Here is a 21,726-nt window from a genome sequence, read left to right as displayed (position 1 = left end):
TTAGTTACAAAAAATAATGTATTGACAATCGAAATTTAATATGTTTATACACACAATTTATAGCTTCTACTAAAATGTCTGGAGCAAAATAACAATGTTTTTCTCATGCAGCAAAGTAAAGATCGATCAATGGTTAAAGTAATCAATGGTTTGGAAACGTTCAACATAACAATGTACGATCAATCATAGCGATCTCCAAAACACCAGCTATGCATGTTAATTAATATAATCAATGGTTTATGTTAAAATATATTAGGGAAACTCCGCATTTCTTGGATCGCAAGCGATCTCCAAAACACTTGGCTATGCAAGTGCTAGCGATTGGCAACACTGCGTTTCTTGGATCTCACGCTATCTCCAAAACACCTATTACATAAAAACACCTTAGGCACAGCTTCATCATCTTCTATGGAATGGCACTTAGTGTGGTGCCAAACCTTGCAAGCATCACAAGCCACCATTCTCTCGCCGTCATCATCTCTAGCACCGCATCTGCACTCAACGGTCCAGTCATCAAACCCGCCTTCATACCTTAGCTCTGTCCCTGTATCCAGACCAAACCCTGTCACCAGAAACTCTGTCATCATAATCTTATTACCATCTGACTTTACACCAGTGGTCTCATCAATCTTCTCAAGGTCTTTCTTTTTGATCTCCAACACTTCAAAATTCTCCATGACGAAGTAAGTGTCCCTCAGAGCTTTCTCTGCTGCAGATTTAAGTTCTCTGATGGTTGCGTTTTGAGGAACCATCACGAGTTCACCAGGGGGTAGTTTCCTGGTGAAGTCTCTGAGTACCTCCTCGTGATTAGGCAAGACTTGGCAGCTTACTGTTAAAGTGTCCTGTTCCTGGTGAGAGGGTAAGGGCCATTCTTTCACAAAGCCCTTGCAGTTCAAGATAACTTCAGAGGCATCACTGTATACTTCTGTATCAGGATAAGTCAGAAAGAGATTCTGATAGAGATAGAGAATGTCTTCGTAAGGATCTAGTCCAGGAGTGGTTGATCTCCATTCATCAGTTTCTTGAGTTTTCCTTCTCTTTTTCGCTTCTCGATCTAGAGCAGGGGGAGTTATTTTCCTTAGTGAGAATTGTAGCATCCGCGATTCCGGGTTTGTGAACCTCTGAACTATTTGGTCACCTATTAGAACCTTGTCAATGTGTTTGAGCAAGAAGTCAATCAACCCTGTATCACCAATGCTGCCTCTAACAGCTTCACGTAGCTCTTGGCGAGTAATGACGCTGTTGTTTCTCTCGTTGAAAACTTTGAGAACCGCTTGAGCTGCGTTACTCAACCTCTTTGCAGACCATCTAGCATCTTCTCCCCTGGCCATAGCATCAAACGAATTATACTTTGGGGGATTCATGCCCACCATTGTAGTATCATGATCGGCTAGGTCAGTGTCTGCGCCAGAATCATTCTCATCATCATCCAATTCCACATGATCATCAGGGGATGAAGTATAAGAGCTATCCGAAGTGTCTCCATCGTCTCCAAGAACTTGATTTGAAACATGATGTGAAGATATTGTTACTAGTGACATTGCAGTGGTTCTTTCAACGGGAGCTTTAGAAGCGAAGGCAAGCATGAACTGAAGCAACTCAGAGAGAGTGACCAATGGGGTTTTACTTGATTCTCTGTAGAAGTTGATGATCATCTTCATCAGTCTCTCTTTTCTTGTTCCGGAGAAATCTTCCTTTATCTTGTCAACTTCCATGGAGCTAAGAATGCAAATAGCTCGACTGTATTGTTCTTTTCTGATCCCAAAGCTTCCATGAGAGAACATGTAATCCCATTTCCCAAACCAGGGTCGACCATATGCAACACCATGGAGCAGCCTCAGATCCATCGATCCCTTCCTTGATATATCATCCAGTGAAATCTTCCTGAAGACATTGCAAAGACATAAAACATTGATTAACGATTTCATATATACACTACTCATTAAACCCACTTAATATTATTTGCTAGGGTAGACCAATTGGTGCATTATAACCACACTGATATTATATGGATTACCATGGCCCTGCATCTTTGTAAAAAATCTTCAAAAATAGTTAAGATCCCAACTATATATTTCTAAACCATCAATTGAGTAACAATTTATTTTAGTTAGAATCTAGAAATCAAGGTTAGTTCATATACTTTATCTACTAGATTAAGTCTAACTTGGTTTTAAAAGGTGCACGGCACTACAAGACATATTAAGGGATTTGCAAGCTCACCTTACGGATTAACCCACCCGTTCCGTTTCAAAACAAGTAAGACATAAAATGCATTTATATACGTAGAATTTGGAATGTAAGAATTTGAAAATCAAAATATTAAATATAAACATTCAAATCAAAAATAACAAATCAAACAAATAATTCGAAATCGTAGAGAATAAACCCAGAGAAGGCGAGATGAAAAACACCAAAACCGCAAGTTGTGAGAAAGAGAAAACGTACTTCGAAACTTAGTTTTTATAAATGCCAGTTACAAAAACAAAAAATAACTTAGTTTTTATAATTAAGAGAACTTATGATGAGGGATATTGAAAATCATCATATAGTTAGTAACATCAATGCTATAGTCTTTCTTAAAAAGTAGCTGACATGGAAATGCAACAATCTCTCTCTTAAAATTGGAAAACTTATTTGTCTCAGTTAATTTTAGACATAAATTTTAATATCAATGACACATTTTTCTTATAATCAAGCAAACTTAATCTTTCCAATGAAATCTCTAGCACCAATACCATTATTTATCTATAATATTATTGAAAATTCTTATAAATCTCTAGCAGCAATGCCATTATTTCTCTATAATATTATTGACGACTCTTATGACATCATAAGAAAAATTATTTGTTCTAGTCCTAAATTTATATTTTATTTAACAAAAAAAGTTTCACCTGATAAATTTTTTAATGTATGCCAGAATCTTTATTACATGTAGTAATTTTTTTTTGTAAACATTAACTCAACTAAGTCTCTTATAATTAGCAAAAAATACATAGAATTTCTGACATCAGTTCTACAATATTATTATGATTATAATTAGGATTGAAATTTCTAATATTAGTGCCACCATTTATTTTATAGTCAGAAAATATTTTTCCAAAATAAGATTTCAAACAACAATACCAAAAATGTCTTTCATCATAGGAAAGTTTCCGATATGGAATTTTAAAATTGATATCGAAATTTCTCTTATAAATAGAAAATTTCCGTAAATATTAGAATTTCTGACATCAATTCGACAAAAAAGCTTAGAGTTAGAAAAATATATTCATTCCAACTTCTCACTGATAAGAAATTTTGATATTAATGGCCATAATTTCTCAAAGTTTTATTCGTCTGACGTGAAATTTTTAACATAAACACCACAAATGTCTTTTATATTTAGCAAAAAAACTCCAACATGGAAATTTTAATATGAATACCACAAATGCCTTTTATATTTGGCAAAAATATCCAACAGGAAATTTTTTAATTTAATACCATTAAATTTATCCGTTTTAACTTATTTTTCCGACCTGAGATTTCAAACATCTTTGCGCGCCAAAATATTTTCTATAATTAGCATTAAAAAGTTTATTATCTTATATACGATATGCGAAGTTAAAACTATCCTAGTTATCTTTTGTTTCATTTTTTTTATAACTAGCACAAAAAGTTTCTAGTACTATCTTACATATGTAGATATATTTTTCGAAGTTTTTACTCGTATCTTTTGTTTCATTTCTTCTGAAATGATCACAAACAATTTTATGAAAATGGATATAAAATTGATGCTAGAGAATACAAAAACAAGTATAAAGGTTACCTAGTGTGAAGAGTTGAGCAGAGACGGTCCCAAAGGTGCATGATTTGGTCACCAGAAAAGTAACGAAAAGCACCATCAGTGTTGATGCATAGCAAGTGACCAAAGCCATTGCAGTGAATCACACCATGCATCAAATGATTGCTAGCCTTAATGGTCTCTCTCGTCAATGGCTCCTTCCATTTATCAACCGTCGGGATTATCAAATGATACTTTCTCTTTGTCACGTAATGATGACCCCAACCTGTATTACCCATAACAACAATAATAATAATAAATATTAAATCATCAGACTTTTATTTTAATGAAAACAAAGCCCTAGGAAACGATTAGAAGAACATCACGAGATTTGAGTGGTAAACCTAACAAAATCAAAATCAAATCAAAAACGGTTTAGATCGAAAATCGATCGAGAAATTGATTATACCGACGCATCTACAAACATCGCAGAGAAGATTATGAGATAAATCGCCTTCGGAGATTCGTTCTTCGACGGCGAAAAGAGGGAACACGGCGCCGGTTTCTACGCTGTAGAGGAAGATACAAGAGACGGTGTTGCCGTGGACAGTGTAATCTTCTGTCACGGCGTAGTCGCTGAGAAGCGATCTGATGCTGTCACGGAAAGTAGTCGACGAGAGGTTGACTAAAGAGGAGGAAGAGGAGGCGGAATCGCTAAAATTGATGATCTTGGCGGTTTTTTTCCTCTCCGTGAGGGCGTCGTATACGGTTATTGCCATGACTGCAAAGAGACTAGTACGACGATGAAAGGAGGAGAGAGAGAGAGAGAGAGAGAGAGAGAGAGAGAGAGAGAGAGGGGAGAGAGTTTTTATTTTATTTTCTTGATATCCTTTGTGGTATATATATCACCGTGATATTATCACGTGACATTGGGGATTTGGGTTGGACTCATTGAATTGACGATTTTGCCCTTATGGCGGCGAAGTTGTTAGCAAATCTCGTACTATTTTGTCGTTTTGTGATTCCAGGGCTCATTGGTAATTTGCTTTATCAAAAGTAAGAGTGGGATTTCCGGTTTATCATAATTTTCAACGCATTCGTCTAATTTTAGGCTATAACTGACATTAGTCTTTTTGTAAATGAGTTTTAGAGATTTTTTTTCTTTTTAGTATAGTTTTAATTAATAAATTATTGATGGATAGGATGGTTATTTACAAATTTGTAAGAAAGTAAAACAAAAATTGTAAATAATAGTCTCAGCAAAAGAAATTGTTTCCTTCTCTAGTAAGAAATAAGAATCCCAAAAAATATGACTTTTGGCTGAGAAAGTACTATTTTCAAAAATTAAAACCAACAAGAATTTACTCTATCAATCGAAATGATTTAAGCCCAAAATAAAGAAAAGTCCAATATAAAAGGTAATAACAAGATAATAACTAAATTGAACCACGTCAACCATAAATGAATTAAAGCCCAAAAACGAACTCGGAAGTATCATTTTGCGACATACAATCCAAATGAGCAGGCAAGCGAATAAGCAATCATGATCCATCTTTGATAGCTGAAAGTTGAAACCATAGTAGGAGGAGACAGGATGTTGGTTAGAGAGTAAGGGTCAGTGGTAGGAGTTTTTGATGCGAATGATTATTAATGTTTGTACTACTGGTATATCAATAGAAATTAATACGAAATATTTATGATTGGTTGACTACTAAATGCAACAACGGTTTAATAATAAATTAAAATTATTATTTTTATATAATTATAAAATATAAAAATAAATTATTATAAAAAATTTAAAAATTATATTTATAAGTTCACAGTTTTGAATTTTATTTTGGGGTTATATATATGTATATATATTAATGTCTAAGAAATTATAACAAATATTGTTGATTTAAAGTTTTATAATAAAAGTATAATATATATATATATATAAGTATTTATTTTATCTCAATGTAAAAAAAGTTAATTAAATATATTATATTTATATTTTGAAAGAAATTATCTATCCTTCTAAAGCCACAAATGTTAGCTGAAAGCATCTATTGATTTTGATAGATTCGGAACGGTGTAACATGGTTTACAGCGTTGGTGCAACGCAGTTTACATCATTCTTGGTGTTTGATGTAAAACGACAAGAACAACTACCATCTATAAATGCAGTGTTTATTGGTGGTAGCAGCAAAACTAATTAAACACTAACTAGATTTTGACCCGTGCAACCGCACGGGTGTTTGTTTTCATTTTTCTATACATAAATTATTGTTTTAGAACATAAGTGGTATATATTTTTAATGTTAATCATATACTTAAATATTTATATAACTATTTCAAATACAATAATTTTATAATTTACATGTTATAATTAATTAATTGTTTAAACCTTATGTATTTGCCACTTCTTATTATATATTTATCTTATTGTATTTGCATTTAGTTATTAAGCAAATTAATATATTCATGAGAAAATATATTTAAAAAATATTTTGTATTTAATTTACGCTAAATTCTGACACGTATTTCAAAACTGGATTTCTTTTTTACCAATATTTTTATGCTTATTCATTTTAGATAATTTATTATTGTATCTATAAAAGTGTAAGATATGTTAATTTTTATACATGTATTATATAGTTTGTTAATTTTAAGTCGTTCTATCATCATATTATATTTTAAATAAATAGTTTATATTTATGAAAATAAAATTTATAAATTTATCAATTGAATATAAATTTATCATATTTATTTTAGTCTAATAATTATATTTTAACATGATCATGACTATAAAAGTAGATAAAATAGGATATAATTTATTTATTTTTATTTCTAAACGATAACTTAAAATACATTAAGTTATTGTTTAAATATTACACAGATTTATTAGAATTTTTAAAATATAATATATAAATATATATTATATTTAAAATGAAAATATATTATGATTAAAGTAGTTACAAATATTTTATATTATTAACTTTAAAGAAATACATGTTAATTTTTATACATGTATTATATAGTTTGATAATGTTAACCCATCTTACCAACATATTAGATTTTATTTTTGAACATAAATATTTTATAATTACGAAAGTAAAATATATAAATATATAAATTTAATACAATTTTATTATATTTAGCTCAATATAAAAATTTTAATTTAATATAATTGATTATGATTATATAATAACTAAAATATTATAGATTTTTTTATTTTTCATTTTATATAACTGAATATATTAATGTATAATAATATTTTAAACTAATTTCGAAATTAGTGAAAATATTTAAGTATAATTTCAAAAATGAAGATCTTGTAAAAATCTTTTTAAACAAATTTGTTAGAATTTTAAAATAAATATATTTATATTTAAAATGAAAAGATATCAAAAGATACTATGATTAAAATATTTTAAAAATTATATTTATTATTAGTCTGAATTAAAATATAGTATGAATTTCTATGAATAGGTCCATTAGGTCCATTTTTTTAAAAATCACACATGAATCAAGGTTGTGACTTCTGTTTTAATATATAAGATAAGTCAAAACGATTCTAGAAAATTTATGGTAAAAATGGAGTATACGCTTATTGCTTATTGTACTTTTTGCATTGAAGGGTATTTATTTTAAAAATATTACTAGATTTTGATTTGTACTTAGAAAGCGAGTATTTGCTTTTTACTTATTTATCTAACATTGATTAAAATTACTAATCCATTTTGCTTTAAATTTTAACAATTGAGTTTCTATGTTTTTATCGCTGTTTTCCTTTCAAAGTCTGGTATTAATTTGAAATAAATTTAAAAATGATGCATGTGATTTAATAGTATAAATACTATATATCGAAGAATAATGTGTTCTCATTACTGAAATGTAATAGCGAATGAATTGTTAATTTTAAATTAAAATGAGATTTTCTTTTTATATATTTGTATCATAGTTCTAACCATTAATCTACATCATTTTTTATTCTTATTCATTTAGAAACAACTACTATTTTCACTTGTTCTTTCAAAACACTGATATTTTTTATCAACTATTTTGATAAAATTTGCATGAATTTATAACTTTTAATCAGAAAATAAATAATTTAGTTGTTAAATGATAATGTTTGACCCAACCTCGTTGCCGAACTGGTAGGCACCTTATATATAATCCGGTTTGAATTTAATGAAATATTCGATGGAACCTGATAAAAGCTCAAAACCCCACTATTAACTAGTTGGAAGTAATTTTATAAAAAATGAATTGAACCCAAAATTTTTTAAAAGAAACAAATATATGGCCGCAAATAAATAAATCTAATTTCTTAGGGCTGATATATTATGTGGCTGAATTTGATATGATCTTGATGGATGTAGTCTTATTGTTGTAATAGATTTTTATATTGTAATTTTGAATAATTATGTTATAAAGAATAAAACACATATAATTCTTATTGAATTTTATGTGTATAGTAAAACTAGGACCAGTAAAAATTGCATTGTATATACTATATTTAAGATCAAATTTCATTTGTGTTTAATAAAAAACAAATTCTCAAATAATATTAATGGATTTCAAATTTAGGCATTTAATTAATGAAAAATCTTGATTATTATTATTCAAATCCATTCTTGTTTGAACTGGATTCCAAAACCAAAAGACTAAAATGTCATTAATTAAAATTATATTTTTTATTGAAACTTAATGGTATTTTAGGTAAATTTGAGTTTTTCATTAAATGAAAAATCTTTCATATTTTAATAGTATAGATAAATAAATTTGGTTAAAAAGCACCCTATAACATCCAAAATCTTGTCCATGTTAATTACATCAACTCAGCTTCTATATTAGCACACAACGATAATAAGTGTTGTAAGATTTTTGAAAAGGTCGAGTGTGTAAGAAAATTTTGTTTGGAATGTAAACATAGTTTAATATAACTAGAAGTTTTCCTACACCATTCCCAAAATTACTTTAAATATGATATTTTTTTTATTTGAAAATAAAATTTTAATCTACATCTGAAAATTATTATTTTTATATTATAATTTCAATGGTTTTTTAAAAAAATCATAATGTATTTTTGTAGTCTTATTTCTTTTGATTTAGTTTAACTATTTAATTTTAATTTTATTTAAATTTTAATAAATTTAAAATTACATTTAATAAAAATAATTTATAATTATATTATATTTAATGATTATATATTTTTAAATAAATATTTTATCATCTAGTTTTAAATGTGTATATATATATATAAATTCTAATAAATTTGAGATTTTGTTTATTTTAGTTAAAATATGTTAAACTGAGAAATCAATTTGTTAATGAACATGATGAACAGATAAATTTAAATAAACTTTTACTCATTTTCTATTATATTTTTTTTTATTAGTGTTACTTTAGTTTTGTATTTGTTGATGCATATTTACAATTATATTTATACAAATATGATATACAAGTTAGTGTACAATATTATATTGTAATCTTATTTAGCTTATTACTATATATATATTATTTTTTTTACTTTAATAGTGATATATGAGTTATTAATATATTTTAATTGTTAGGACTGGGAAGTCTGGATATCTGGATCCGAATTTTTAAAATATATTAAATTTAAAATTTTATTAATAATTATTGTTGATTTATTAATATTTATACATAAAATTAGTATTTTGATATTATATTTTAATTTTTAAATATTATTGATATATTTATATACATATTTAATTTATATATTATTTTATAATTTTAGTATTTTTAAAGATTTTTTAAATTTTTTTTACGGATCCGAATCCAGATCCAAATATTCATGAATAATACAATATTGGAACGAATATCTAAAACCCAAATACGAAAAAAGGACAGATCCAGATACTAATATCATGAATCCGGTGAATCTAGATCCGGTTACCCTAAACAATTAAAAATACTTGCCAAAAATATAAGTTTTTATAAGAAAATTTTACATTTCACAATTAGTATGATGTCACATTGGTATTTTCTAAAAGCATGTTATTTTTTTAGTGTCATGTCATTTTTTTTATTGAAAATAATTATGATGATGAAACGTGTTCAAATCACTTTTCAAATAATATATGGGACAATGGGGGACAAGACCTATAAACAATATATAATTTAAGACATGCTCTTCTTATGGAGTATATGTTTTATGTTAACATGAGATGAGACTTTGAATGTTTTTAACTTTGTAATAATCTTTAGCCTGCTCTAAAACATTGGTGAGTAATGTTTTGGTGATGAATCGAAAGACTTTGTGTGAGATATTCAGCCTTTTATTTCCTTTTCACATAAACTTAAGCATCTAACTATTTTATGGGATTTGATTGTTATATTAAATCCAGTTTTCTTGTTTAAAAAGATGTGATGAATATGTGATTTGATGAATTTTATTATTAAAACCCTTATGTTTGTATAAACGTTTAGATCATCCTTGTCATAGGTTTCTCCAATCCTTTATCTATCTATTAATGTATTAGAGCATGTGCATCGCTGGAACCCCACTTGGGGTTTCAGATTTTTAATTTTTATTTTTTTATCTTTAAAAAAAAAAAGAATCAATTGCGGACCGCCACATGTTAGTGGGGTCCGCGAAAATCACAAAAACCCAAAAAAATCGATCCTTACTTCATAGTTTTTCTTATAGGTTTTTCTCTTTTTTTGCGGGGTCCACGCCTGAAAAACCTTCTAAGGACTCCGCGATGCACATGGTCTTAGTATTTTAAGGAAATTAATTGTGTAATTAAGTTTAAATTTCAAAGTAAAATTGTACAGTTATTTTTGGGTTCACCCCTAGGTGAACCTGTAAATTCACCGACCAATAGAAATCAATTATTTAATATTCAGTATTTTTTTTTCAAGGAAACAAAATATTATGAATTTATATCATGATTTAAAAAAAGTAAAAATAAATAAAAAATAGTACTAGTTGCAAAAGAAAATTCTAAATGTTAAAACACTAAACCCTTAATCCTAACCCTTAAACCCTTGGGTTTAGTTTTCTTAATATTTAGTGTTTTTGATTTAGGGTTTATGATTTATCCAATAATTTATGTATGGTTTACCCAAGGATTTAGGATTTAGGGTTTAGGGTTTAGTGTTTTGTTAATGGCGTTAAAAATATTTTTTAAAAAAATCTTGTCTTTTTTTTGCAACTAGTACTATTTTTATTTTTATTTTTTTAATTTTAAAATCATGATATAAATTAATAATATTTTGTTCCTTTTTTTAAAAGATACTAAATATGAAATAACTAATTTTGATTGGTTAGTGAACCTAAAAATAACTTAAAATTGTATCAAAGAAGAGGGAAACATTGACTCATAGTTTCTTAAGATGTGTAAAGAATCTCTCATTCAAAAGACTAGTTCTCAATTTTTGTATTTTATTTTAAAACAGACATATCTACTAAAGATCTTACGTTTGTATAAAAGTTTAGATAATCCTTAACAATAGGTTTTTTTTTCCGACCGGTTACCTACCTACCTATAAATGTATTAACATTTTTAAGGAATTTAATCGTATATTTTAAAGTATAATTGTATTAATTAAAAAGTGTACATTGACTCATAGTTTCTTAAGATGTGGAAAGAAGATCTGGAACGAAAGATCAGTTCCATTATTTTTAATTTTTGTGTTGAAGAACTTTACATTAGAAGCACCAGTGGTCAGTGGATATGCTCTTAGTAAGTCTACGTTGTATCCCTGTAGTTTTAGGTGAGCAAATAAGCATATTTATAAACTTATTGTTATCAAATCTTATTAATCAACATACATAGATTTCTGTAATCTGGTAAAGTAATTAATATTTTGCAAAACTATTTCCTTTACTTATTATTAAATAAAGTTTTACAACTATACACAAAATATATAAAACATTATTTCAATTATTTAAACAAATTATTAATTATTTACATAATCACAATTCAATCTATAATTTTCAATTTTCGAAATATTAAAGCTCATATAATATAAAATTTAATTAATTTTGATAGATAAAACTAACAACATCATGATCTAATTGGAACATAAACAAATCTTCAAAACATCAAGCAAGTATTAAAAGAACTAAAGAAGTATTAAAGGACGGCGGAAGTATAAACTGTTTCTTTAATTTAGCCTACTTATAAGTGGCAAGATACATGTTACTAAAATAAAAATTGAAATCGTTATATTAAGAAAATGTAAAACGTAAGACCGAAACAAAATAAAATAAATAAATGATCTGATATTCCATTAATTCTTCCGTTCTTCGCGAATATATACTTCCACAAACATATATCAGAAAGAAAGAAAACAAAAAAAGAGAGAAAAAAAGATTCATCTTCACATGTCGCCGGGAGAAGATAATATCACGAGGATCTCTATAGAGCCTGAGAAGCAATCACTTCTCGAACATCATGCCGAGAAACACTTCACCGCTGGAGAGATCGTTCGTGACATCATCATCGGCGTTTCTGACGGTTTAACCGTTCCTTTTGCACTCGCCGCCGGACTCTCCGGTGCTAATGCCTCTTCGTCTATCATACTCACCGCTGGTATCGCTGAAGTCGCCGCCGGCGCTATCTCCATGGGACTCGGCGGGTAAGCTTATAACTAGTACAACAACACTTATATTTATTAGGCTTTAATATATACTCCTTATACTAGAAATTTGGGTTTATTGATCACATTCACACGTGTTATTATGAAAGCTAATCCTACGTGCAATGATTATTGATTTCTACTTATCACATTATTATCAGAAAAATGAACTATCCGTTGGATAAATTGTATACTTGTGGTATCAAACGGTATCAGTATTCTTGGAAAATTAGCTATATATATGCTTACAGTAAGCATATATAACAAATTACTTGTGTGTTAAATATTAATTCGTTGATTTTAAAATAATGTTTGGTGATATAAGGCCATCAGCAGTGGTACACTCTACTGAATTTCTTGTCAATTATGCTTAAAACTATAAGCAAATGAAAAAGGACAAATGGTAATATTAACTATCATCATCTTTCTCTTATTTTTTTACTACATCCGTTTCATTTTAATTGTTGTAGATTATTTTTTCTGGATAAGTATTGTCTTAGAATTTTAATGCAAAATATATTAATTTTATATGCTATGTGATTTTTTATTTATTTTCAGTCTATTTTTTTACTAGTTGAAATGTAGTTAGTTGTATTGGCAATGTGTTTTATTTAGAAAAATATAAAATTAAATATTTTTTTAATTTGATTTATAAATATAAAACGATAATTAGAATAAAACAGAATGAATACTTTTTATATTGGAAAAAACTCCTGTAGAAATCTAATCAATGCAGGTATCATTAAAGGCTGGAAATATTCATAATTTTTCAATTGCTGGAACCTGGAAGCCTGCTTTCTTAGCTTCCAACCAAGGCCGGCACTGAAAATGCTTGCATGCAATTTTATTTATACTTATGTTTATACATGTAAACCATATGTTAAGTTACAAAACCCAGTCACCGGCCTATAAGTTTAATTGAATTACAAATATAGGTATCTAGCGGCCAAGAGCGAAGCGGATCATTACGCACGAGAGGTGAAACGAGAACAAGAAGAGATCAAGACCATTCCTGAGACTGGTAAGACCATTTTCCAGATAAATTCAAACCGTCCATCCGAGGAAATTATTAACTGTAAGTTGTGTAACGCAATTTACGATATGTGGATTTGACAGAGGCAGCAGAGGTAGCAGAGATGTTGTCAGACTATGGAGTAGAACCACGTGAATATTCACCTGTTGTTAATGCTCTTCGTAAAAATCCTCAAGCATGGGTTGATTTTATGATGAGGTTGGTTTCAACGTAGTAACAACTAGGTGTTTTCTTGCGTGCAAAAATAAAATTTAAAATTTAATTTTAGTGGATTTAGTAATTTAGAAAATTGATTAACCTTATATTACATTAATTGATATATTTGAATACAATTTTAATATATATAAAAATGTTATTATTACTATAGTCTATATGATTACTATATTGTTGGTTTCAATATAGTAACAACTAGGTGTTTCGTCTTGCACTATGTTTAGTGCAGAAATAACATTTTAAATTTAATTTTAGTGGATTTAGTAATTTAGAAAATTGATTAACTTTATCTTTACATTAAGTGATAATTTTTAAATATAATTTTAATATATACAAAAATGTTATTATTACTATAGTCTATGTTTTGTGTTTTAAAAATTAATTAAAATAAATATTTATACAATCTGTAACATTGAGGCATAATATATTTTATATATATCTTTTAATTATGGTAATAATTATATATTTAATCTTTTAATTATAACCATAGTTATATTTTTACTATTTTATATTTGAATTTCTTTAATTGAATTTTGTGTAGTAAATGTGTTTAGTCATGTCATGATTAGGTAGGATCCATGTTATCATTTAAGTGAGCCATGTTATCATTTTTAGCTAGAATGATTGTGGTGATGCCATGTTGGTAAATAATATTTAGCGGATAGGTACTTTGTTTGTATTGGATTTTGAAAATACTTTTTAGTTTTCTTCGAAAGCTGGGATTATAAGTTATACTTATATATATGTGTGTATATATAGATCAATCCAGTCTTTTTCTATAAAAGAAAGAAAAAGTAAATTTATAAAAAAATAACATTCTAATTTCAGAAATTTCTGTTTTTTAAATATAAAAATATAAACTCAAGTGAACCTGAACTTACACTCCTGATAGATTTGATAGGCTATATGGCCTATGGGTGGATTTGGACCATTTGGCTTTCATCCAAAGAGCTTTTAATTTTCAAAAATGAACTGTTCTCCTTATGTTCGATATCTGCATGAACTCGGCCGGTTCGGTTTTATTGAACTGGTTAATCAACTTTAACAATATATAGCTATCACCAATGCATATCGTAACTTCGTTTATCAAAATTTAAAGTTGTAATTGATTGTTTCACACAGGTTTGAGCTGGGATTAGAGAAGCCTGAACCAAAAAGAGCATTACAAAGCGCGTTCACGATTGCAATCGCTTATGTTCTTGGTGGTTTCATACCTCTATTTCCCTATATCTTCATACCGCAAGCAGTGGATGCGGTAGTGGCGTCTGTGGTTATAACTCTGCTGTCTCTCTTCATATTCGGCTATGGAAAAGGGCATTTCACCGGCAGCAGACCATTTAAAAGTGCGTTTGAAACGGCTTTTATAGGAGCGGTAGCCTCAGCTGCTGCTTTTTGTTTGGCTAAGGTGGTGCAACTTTAATAAAACTAATGTTGTGTTTTAATGTTTTAAATTGGACTTGTTTGTTGCATGCAATGTGTTTATTATCACGGTAAAAGTACAACTTATTGGGACAGAGTGCAAACTTAAGGAAGCAAATATTTGGTTGTTCATTGTTCAGAAGTTGTCATACTCATATATCTTTGTTCCACATCTCTAGATTATTAATTTTGGAATAGTAATAGCCTTAGCAATACAAACACAGTACTTTGTCCTTAGCTCGTCGTATATTTCCATAGACAAGGCGTCTCTACATACTGTGAGAAGCTACACCGCTTAATCTCCTCAAATACAATCGATCGGTAGAATTTCTGCAGTTATTGATTCAGTCAAGAAAACCTTAAGAGCCTTAAGCAAGAAAGATACAAACCAAACAAACCTGTGAATAATTAGCGACGCTCTCTCTGCTAAAACCAGGCACATTTCATAAACTCAAGAAGCTGCTTTGGTACACCTGAAATAAAAGGATAATCTGCGGGATGATTTTTGTTTATAAAGTTTTATTTAATAGAAACTATAACTGCATAAAAGGATAACTGTATGAATATTTTTTGATATTTCATTTTAAAATATATAAATATTTAGTTTATTTAATTGAATAATTAATTTGTTAGATGACATATTATGATGTTTAAGTGATAAAAAGTCTAAAGTATTGTCCAAATTGTGCTCCTACTATAATAATATTGATCTTGATGGGGAAAACAAGGTTGTTTTCTTCCATTTTTGATTATTTAAATCAACGGAAATACAATACATCTCTAAATACAATTTTTTTTTGTTTTGTTTGATAAAATTTTAATTATATATTTAAAATGTGAATACATGATGATTTTGTTTGAATAGTCCCTAGATCCAATGATAATGCTAATTAAGTCTTACAAAAAAAAAATTATCCGAAAAAATCATAAAAACAATGATCACCTCACAAATACATGCCTTAACAAAATACAATGCTTATCACGCCGGCAAGTCCATGTTGCAGCATATCCAGAGACATACGCACTCGATGATAAGCAGCTCTAAAGTCTATATTCTAGTAAATTAACTCTGGAACATCCCAATTCATCCATTAGATTATCTATCGGTGGAATAGGGAATCTATCCTCCACAGTTGTATTTCTCATCCTTTTATAATCAACGCAAAGCTTCCAACAATCGAAGTAAAATCGATTCGGTCGTTATTTTTTTTTTCTTTTTTTTTCAACATCTTTTCCCTCTGTGATTATTTATTTTCGTCCATTTTCCAACAATTTTTTTGTATTTTTCGTGTTTTTCTTTTCTTATCTACATATCTGAATTCAATAGAAATTAGTAAATATATATATATATATATATATATATATATATATGTATATATAATTCGGTAGAACTCAATAAAACTATATCGATATGAGTTATAGCATATAACGTAGTTGGACCAAGTTAAACGTTGATAATAAAAATTTGAAATTTTCAGTAAAATTATAGCAATTATCTAGGCTATAAAAGATTTTGTTTCTTAAGTTTAAACGTATATGAGTTGATGGCTCGGAAAATTAAGCTACAAAATAGTATACTAATAAAACATTTGGAAAATTGCCAAAAGAGAACAAAAAAATCAGGTTGTTGTCTTTTTAGTATAAAACCAATTTTGTCTAATTTTTTTCTTTTTTACCCTTTGTATTTCTGAAAACTAATAAAATAAATAATTTTATGAATCAAAAAAATTATTAAAAATATAAACAATTAATAAAACATCCATATACACAAGCTGGTAATTTTCTTTTGTTCAAAAACTTGGTAAATAAGATTTTTAAAATACGTTCTACTAAAAGTAGAATGCGTCTTCTACAAAAAATGGTATAGTAGAAAACGATTTCTAAAATAAACACGTTCATCTACTTCTTTTAGAACACTCATTTTACTATTTACTAAATTTCTAAAAAAAGAGGAAGGCATATTCTACTAATCGTAAAGGTATCAACTTTCCTTCTGAATGCATCTTCTACTTTTATAAAGTATTCTAAATTTCGGGGAATGTGTTTTCTACAATGTAATCTTACGTCTACTCAAAGTAGAAAGTGTATTCAGAATTTTTATCATTCTTCTAAACTTTTAGAAGTCGCCTTCTACGGATAAGAATACTTGATTTTTTGCGAAAATTAACGAAATTTCAGTTAAGAAAATATTCTCAAAATCTCTTAGAAATAACTTCCTAAAACGTGTTATGGTCGATTTTACTTGAATTTTTTTTTTTAAAAACGATTATTCCTTCTCTTCTTCATCAATCTATGGTTTTTCCACAGTTTTTCTTTTGATTCTTCTCATAAACTCTTGTTCTCTATGATGCATATCTATACCTCTTTTTTTTCGATTGCCTTTCAACTGTTTTTTACCTTTTTTCCATTAACTTTTTTTTTTAAATTCAAATTAACTTTTAAATTGTGTTTAATTAGATTAAATATAGGGTTAGTTTTGGGATTATGAGAAAAATTATACTATTGAGACAACTTTATATTAGTTTTATACTAAGGGGACAACAACCTTGTTTTTTTGTTCTCTTTGAGCAATTTTCCCTAAAACATTTTAGTCGGAAAAAAAAATAATTGTAGGAAACTGTCTTCAGATAAAAAATGATCGGATCCATCCAGAGCCCGCTTAATCCAAGGCTTATCAACTCTGCCAATTCTTCCACAACCGCAGCACTATTTATAAAATTGTCATCGAAGCCGACCAGAAAAAATGGTCGAATAATTTCATTTTGAATTGTTGGCTGCTTAGAATTTTGAATTGGGGTTTGGTGAAAAATTCTTTAGCTTTATAGGTCCACTAGATTTTGACCCGCGCTTTCAAAGCGCGGAATCGTTTTCTATTTAAATTTTATTTGAAAATGATAAATATTTGTAAAGTAGAAGGTTTTTCCTAGAATTTATAATTTATAATACATTTAAAAATGTGCCTATTGTTTATGTATTTTTTGTATTTATTCTGTTTGAAATGATTTTTTATGTGTACAAAATAGGAATGAAATTTAGAATGGATTCAAAAAATGTTATATTTCTGATAAATAATACTAATTATGTAGTGTTTATATATTTTAAAGTTTATTGTATATATTTTTAATTATCATAAACTAATATATTGAAAATTCATTAAATAATAACGTTTTTAGTTATACATATTTAATGTTTATTCAAACTAAGAATTTATAAAAGTTTAATCTAATAATAAAATTAAATACAAAAAACTGCAGTAGGTTTATATCTGAAAATGACAAATAATATAATATGCTTCAATTATGTTGAAAATCTATGTTGAATATCAAGGCCCAAATGGCCCATTATTTTAAAAGATCTGTACAGAAATTGAAACTTTAGTTTGGGCCATTTTTTGTTTTTTGGATTAGGTCGAATCTGTTTGGGTTCGAATGTTGTGTGATTGGATTTAAAAATAGTTAGTTATGATTGGTGAATTAATATGCACGATTTTCGTTAAAAAAAAAAGGAAAATAGGCAATGGCAGAAGGTTGTAATTATTTTGAAAAGCCAGGGGCAGAATCCCAGTAGGAATCCCAGTAGAGAATGTTTTCTACAATGTAATCTTACGTCTACTCAAAGTAGAAAGTGTATTCAGAATTTTTATCATTCTTCTAAACTTTTAGAAGTCGCCTTCTACGGATAAGAATACTTGATTTTTTGCGAAAATTAACGAAATTTCAGTTAAGAAAATATTCTCAAAATCTCTTAGAAATAACTTCCTAAAACGTGTTATGGTCGATTTTACTTGAATTTTTTTTTTTAAAAACGATTATTCCTTCTCTTCTTCATCAATCTATGGTTTTTCCACAGTTTTTCTTTTGATTCTTCTCATAAACTCTTGTTCTCTATGATGCATATCTATACCTCTTTTTTTTCGATTGCCTTTCAACTGTTTTTTACCTTTTTTCCATTAACTTTTTTTTTTAAATTCAAATTAACTTTTAAATTGTGTTTAATTAGATTAAATATAGGGTTAGTTTTGGGATTATGAGAAAAATTATACTATTGAGACAACTTTATATTAGTTTTATACTAAGGGGACAACAACCTTGTTTTTTTGTTCTCTTTGAGCAATTTTCCCTAAAACATTTTAGTCGGAAAAAAAAATAATTGTAGGAAACTGTCTTCAGATAAAAAATGATCGGATCCATCCAGAGCCCGCTTAATCCAAGGCTTATCAACTCTGCCAATTCTTCCACAACCGCAGCACTATTTATAAAATTGTCATCGAAGCCGACCAGAAAAAATGGTCGAATAATTTCATTTTGAATTGTTGGCTGCTTAGAATTTTGAATTGGGGTTTGGTGAAAAATTCTTTAGCTTTATAGGTCCACTAGATTTTGACCCGCGCTTTCAAAGCGCGGAATCGTTTTCTATTTAAATTTTATTTGAAAATGATAAATATTTGTAAAGTAGAAGGTTTTTCCTAGAATTTATAATTTATAATACATTTAAAAATGTGCCTATTGTTTATGTATTTTTTGTATTTATTCTGTTTGAAATGATTTTTTATGTGTACAAAATAGGAATGAAATTTAGAATGGATTCAAAAAATGTTATATTTCTGATAAATAATACTAATTATGTAGTGTTTATATATTTTAAAGTTTATTGTATATATTTTAAATTATCATAAACTAATATATTGAAAATTCATTAAATAATAACGTTTTTAGTTATACATATTTAATGTTTATTCAAACTAAGAATTTATAAAAGTTTAATCTAATAATAAAATTAAATACAAAAAACTGCAGTAGGTTTATATCTGAAAATGACAAATAATATAATATGCTTCAATTATGTTGAAAATCTATGTTGAATATCAAGGCCCAAATGGCCCATTATTTTAAAAGATCTGTACAGAAATTGAAACTTTAGTTTGGGCCATTTTTTGTTTTTTGGATTAGGTCGAATCTGTTTGGGTTCGAATGTTGTGTGATTGGATTTAAAAATAGTTAGTTATGATTGGTGAATTAATATGCACGATTTTCGTTAAAAAAAAAAGGAAAATAGGCAATGGCAGAAGGTTGTAATTATTTTGAAAAGCCAGGGGCAGAATCCCAGTAGGGATTCTGCTTTAATAGTATAGATGATCTGAAGGGACATTTTCTTTTGTTTACAAAAATAACCAACACCAAAATAAAATATATTTTTTTAAAGAGGAATAAAACAACAACACACAAAAGGAACTACATAATGTTTTTTTTTAAGAAGAAACGTGGTCAATGAAACACACATAGTTTTCTTCCATTTTTAGTTATAAAAACAAACGAAAGTAAACTACAGCTCTAAAATGCAAAAATACTCTTGTTTTGTTTTGTTTAATGGTTTTTATCTCCTTTTCAAAATGTGAATACATGATGAATTTTTTTGAGTTGTCCATAAGATCCAATGAGAATGCTAAGTTCTACAACACCAAAAAAAATCTTATCCAAAAACATTCATAAAAACAATGGTCACCTCACATAATAGTATATGACTCTTTAACAAAATACAATGCTTATCACGCCGGTGAGTCCATGCTGCAACATAGCCGGATTATTCCTTTTCCGGCGCATTTCCCGGCAGATTTTTCTAAAGACCGAATCACCATCACGCACAAACTCGACTAGCCTTAAAACCATTTCAACCGTTCCTGCGACGGCGCGAGCTTCGAAGCCACTACGGTGCGGTGCTCGGAGAAGGGTGAGAGACGACGGAGAAGATGAAGATGAAACGTACGGATACAACGAGGAGATAGCGATGCTGGAGACTTATAGCCAAACGTGTAGAGACGAAGCGCTTATCGTGACGGCCAAGGTTGACGGTGAAGAGGTCGAAGTTCTCATCTTCAAAGGATTCTCGTCGTGTCTGAGCGGGGAGACGGCGGTGGATCCGGCGAGGAGTGTGTTGCCGGAGAGAGCAGTGATTACAAAGATAGATAGAGTGAGAGGTCCTTTTGATCCTTCACAGATTCATTACATTCAGAAAGGACTCTCTTTTCAAGCTTTCAAGGAGACTATGGTCAAGTAATATTCTAGAAGATATATATACACTGTGTATCAAGAAGAGTGTTATGGTCAATGAATGTTTCCTTTGAATTAGTAAAGAGAAGCATGCTAACTTAAGTGAATTGATCCAAAGTTTTTATATATTAGTGCTGGTTTATTTAAACTTTCAATACAGTAGCTGGAGATTATGGTTTTAATTTATTACCTATCTCAAACTGTATACCACTTTATAACCAATAATACCTCTTTACAGTACTATCATACTTATCTGATCAAACGAAATTATGAGTCCGTAAATTGCCAAAATTCTTTATATATTAGTGTTGATCACCTAAATTTTCAATGTGGTATCTCAACTTCTACTCAAAGAATTTAGAGAAATGGTCAAATTCAATACTTCACACCTCTTTCTGAACTAATTTCAAGATTTCCAACAATCATCTAAGTTCTCTTTGACACGCAATGAGAAACCAAATTACGTTAAGTTTAAACTCTAAAGGTTTGAAACCATGAACATTCATTACTTACAAGATTGTGGTGAGATTGTGTTACGGTTAATAAATGTTGCGTTTGAATTCATAAAGAGAAGAATGCTAATGAGAAGATTTTAGGATTTGCAACAAGCATGTAAGTTCTGCGTCGACCAGAAAAAAGTAAGTAGCTAGTTGTGA

At 28.6% G+C, this 21,726-nt stretch overlaps 3 protein-coding genes across 3 annotated transcripts; 2 read left to right on the top strand and 1 right to left on the bottom strand.

The window, feature by feature from the left end:
• Window positions 1–5,112, bottom strand: LOC106418049 (PHD finger protein At2g01810). The gene is made up of 3 exons (XM_013858734.3): window positions 4,233–5,112; window positions 3,809–4,049; window positions 1–1,884 (listed from the first exon to the last, which is right to left on the bottom strand). The coding sequence occupies exons 1-3, from the start codon at window positions 4,540–4,542 to the stop codon at window positions 315–317; spliced, it is 2,121 nt and encodes a 706-aa protein (XP_013714188.1). The 5' UTR covers window positions 4,543–5,112; the 3' UTR covers window positions 1–314.
• A 5,955-nt stretch (window positions 5,113–11,067) lies between these two features.
• LOC106418039 (vacuolar iron transporter 1) lies at window positions 11,068–15,155 on the top strand. Its single transcript, XM_013858725.3, has 4 exons — window positions 11,068–12,358; window positions 13,294–13,379; window positions 13,475–13,589; window positions 14,727–15,155. The coding sequence occupies exons 1-4, from the start codon at window positions 12,105–12,107 to the stop codon at window positions 15,022–15,024; spliced, it is 753 nt and encodes a 250-aa protein (XP_013714179.1). The 5' UTR covers window positions 11,068–12,104; the 3' UTR covers window positions 15,025–15,155.
• Window positions 15,156–20,208: 5,053 nt separating this feature from the next.
• LOC106418027 lies at window positions 20,209–21,172 on the top strand. Its single transcript, XM_013858718.3, has one exon. The coding sequence runs from the start codon at window positions 20,562–20,564 to the stop codon at window positions 21,075–21,077; it is 516 nt and encodes a 171-aa protein (XP_013714172.1). The 5' UTR covers window positions 20,209–20,561; the 3' UTR covers window positions 21,078–21,172.
• The last annotated feature ends 554 nt before the right edge of the window (window positions 21,173–21,726 follow it).

Source organism: Brassica napus, chromosome A6 (genome assembly GCF_020379485.1).
Source record: "Brassica napus cultivar Da-Ae chromosome A6, Da-Ae, whole genome shotgun sequence".
Classification (NCBI taxonomy): domain Eukaryota; kingdom Viridiplantae; phylum Streptophyta; class Magnoliopsida; order Brassicales; family Brassicaceae; genus Brassica; species Brassica napus.
Note: the sequence above shows the minus strand (reverse complement) of the source record. Positions and strands in the feature narration are given on the sequence as shown.

Bases quoted from the DNA above. Each gene is read 5' to 3' on its own strand.
- LOC106418049 (XM_013858734.3), bottom strand. From the start codon at position 4,542: ATGGCAATAACCGTATACGACGCCCTCACGGAGAGGAAAAAAACCGCC. The intron at 4,050-4,232 runs GTATAATCAATT...TGGGTAATACAG, and splicing joins CGATGTTTGTAGATGCGTCG to GTTGGGGTCATCATTACGTG. The intron at 1,885-3,808 runs GTAACCTTTATA...CAATGTCTTCAG, and splicing joins TGCTCAACTCTTCACACTAG to GAAGATTTCACTGGATGATA.
- LOC106418039 (XM_013858725.3), top strand. From the start codon at position 12,105: ATGTCGCCGGGAGAAGATAATATCACGAGGATCTCTATAGAGCCTGAG. The intron at 12,359-13,293 runs GTAAGCTTATAA...TTACAAATATAG, and splicing joins ATCTCCATGGGACTCGGCGG to GTATCTAGCGGCCAAGAGCG. The intron at 13,380-13,474 runs GTAAGACCATTT...TGGATTTGACAG, and splicing joins CAAGACCATTCCTGAGACTG to AGGCAGCAGAGGTAGCAGAG.
- LOC106418027 (XM_013858718.3), top strand. From the start codon at position 20,562: ATGCTTATCACGCCGGTGAGTCCATGCTGCAACATAGCCGGATTATTC.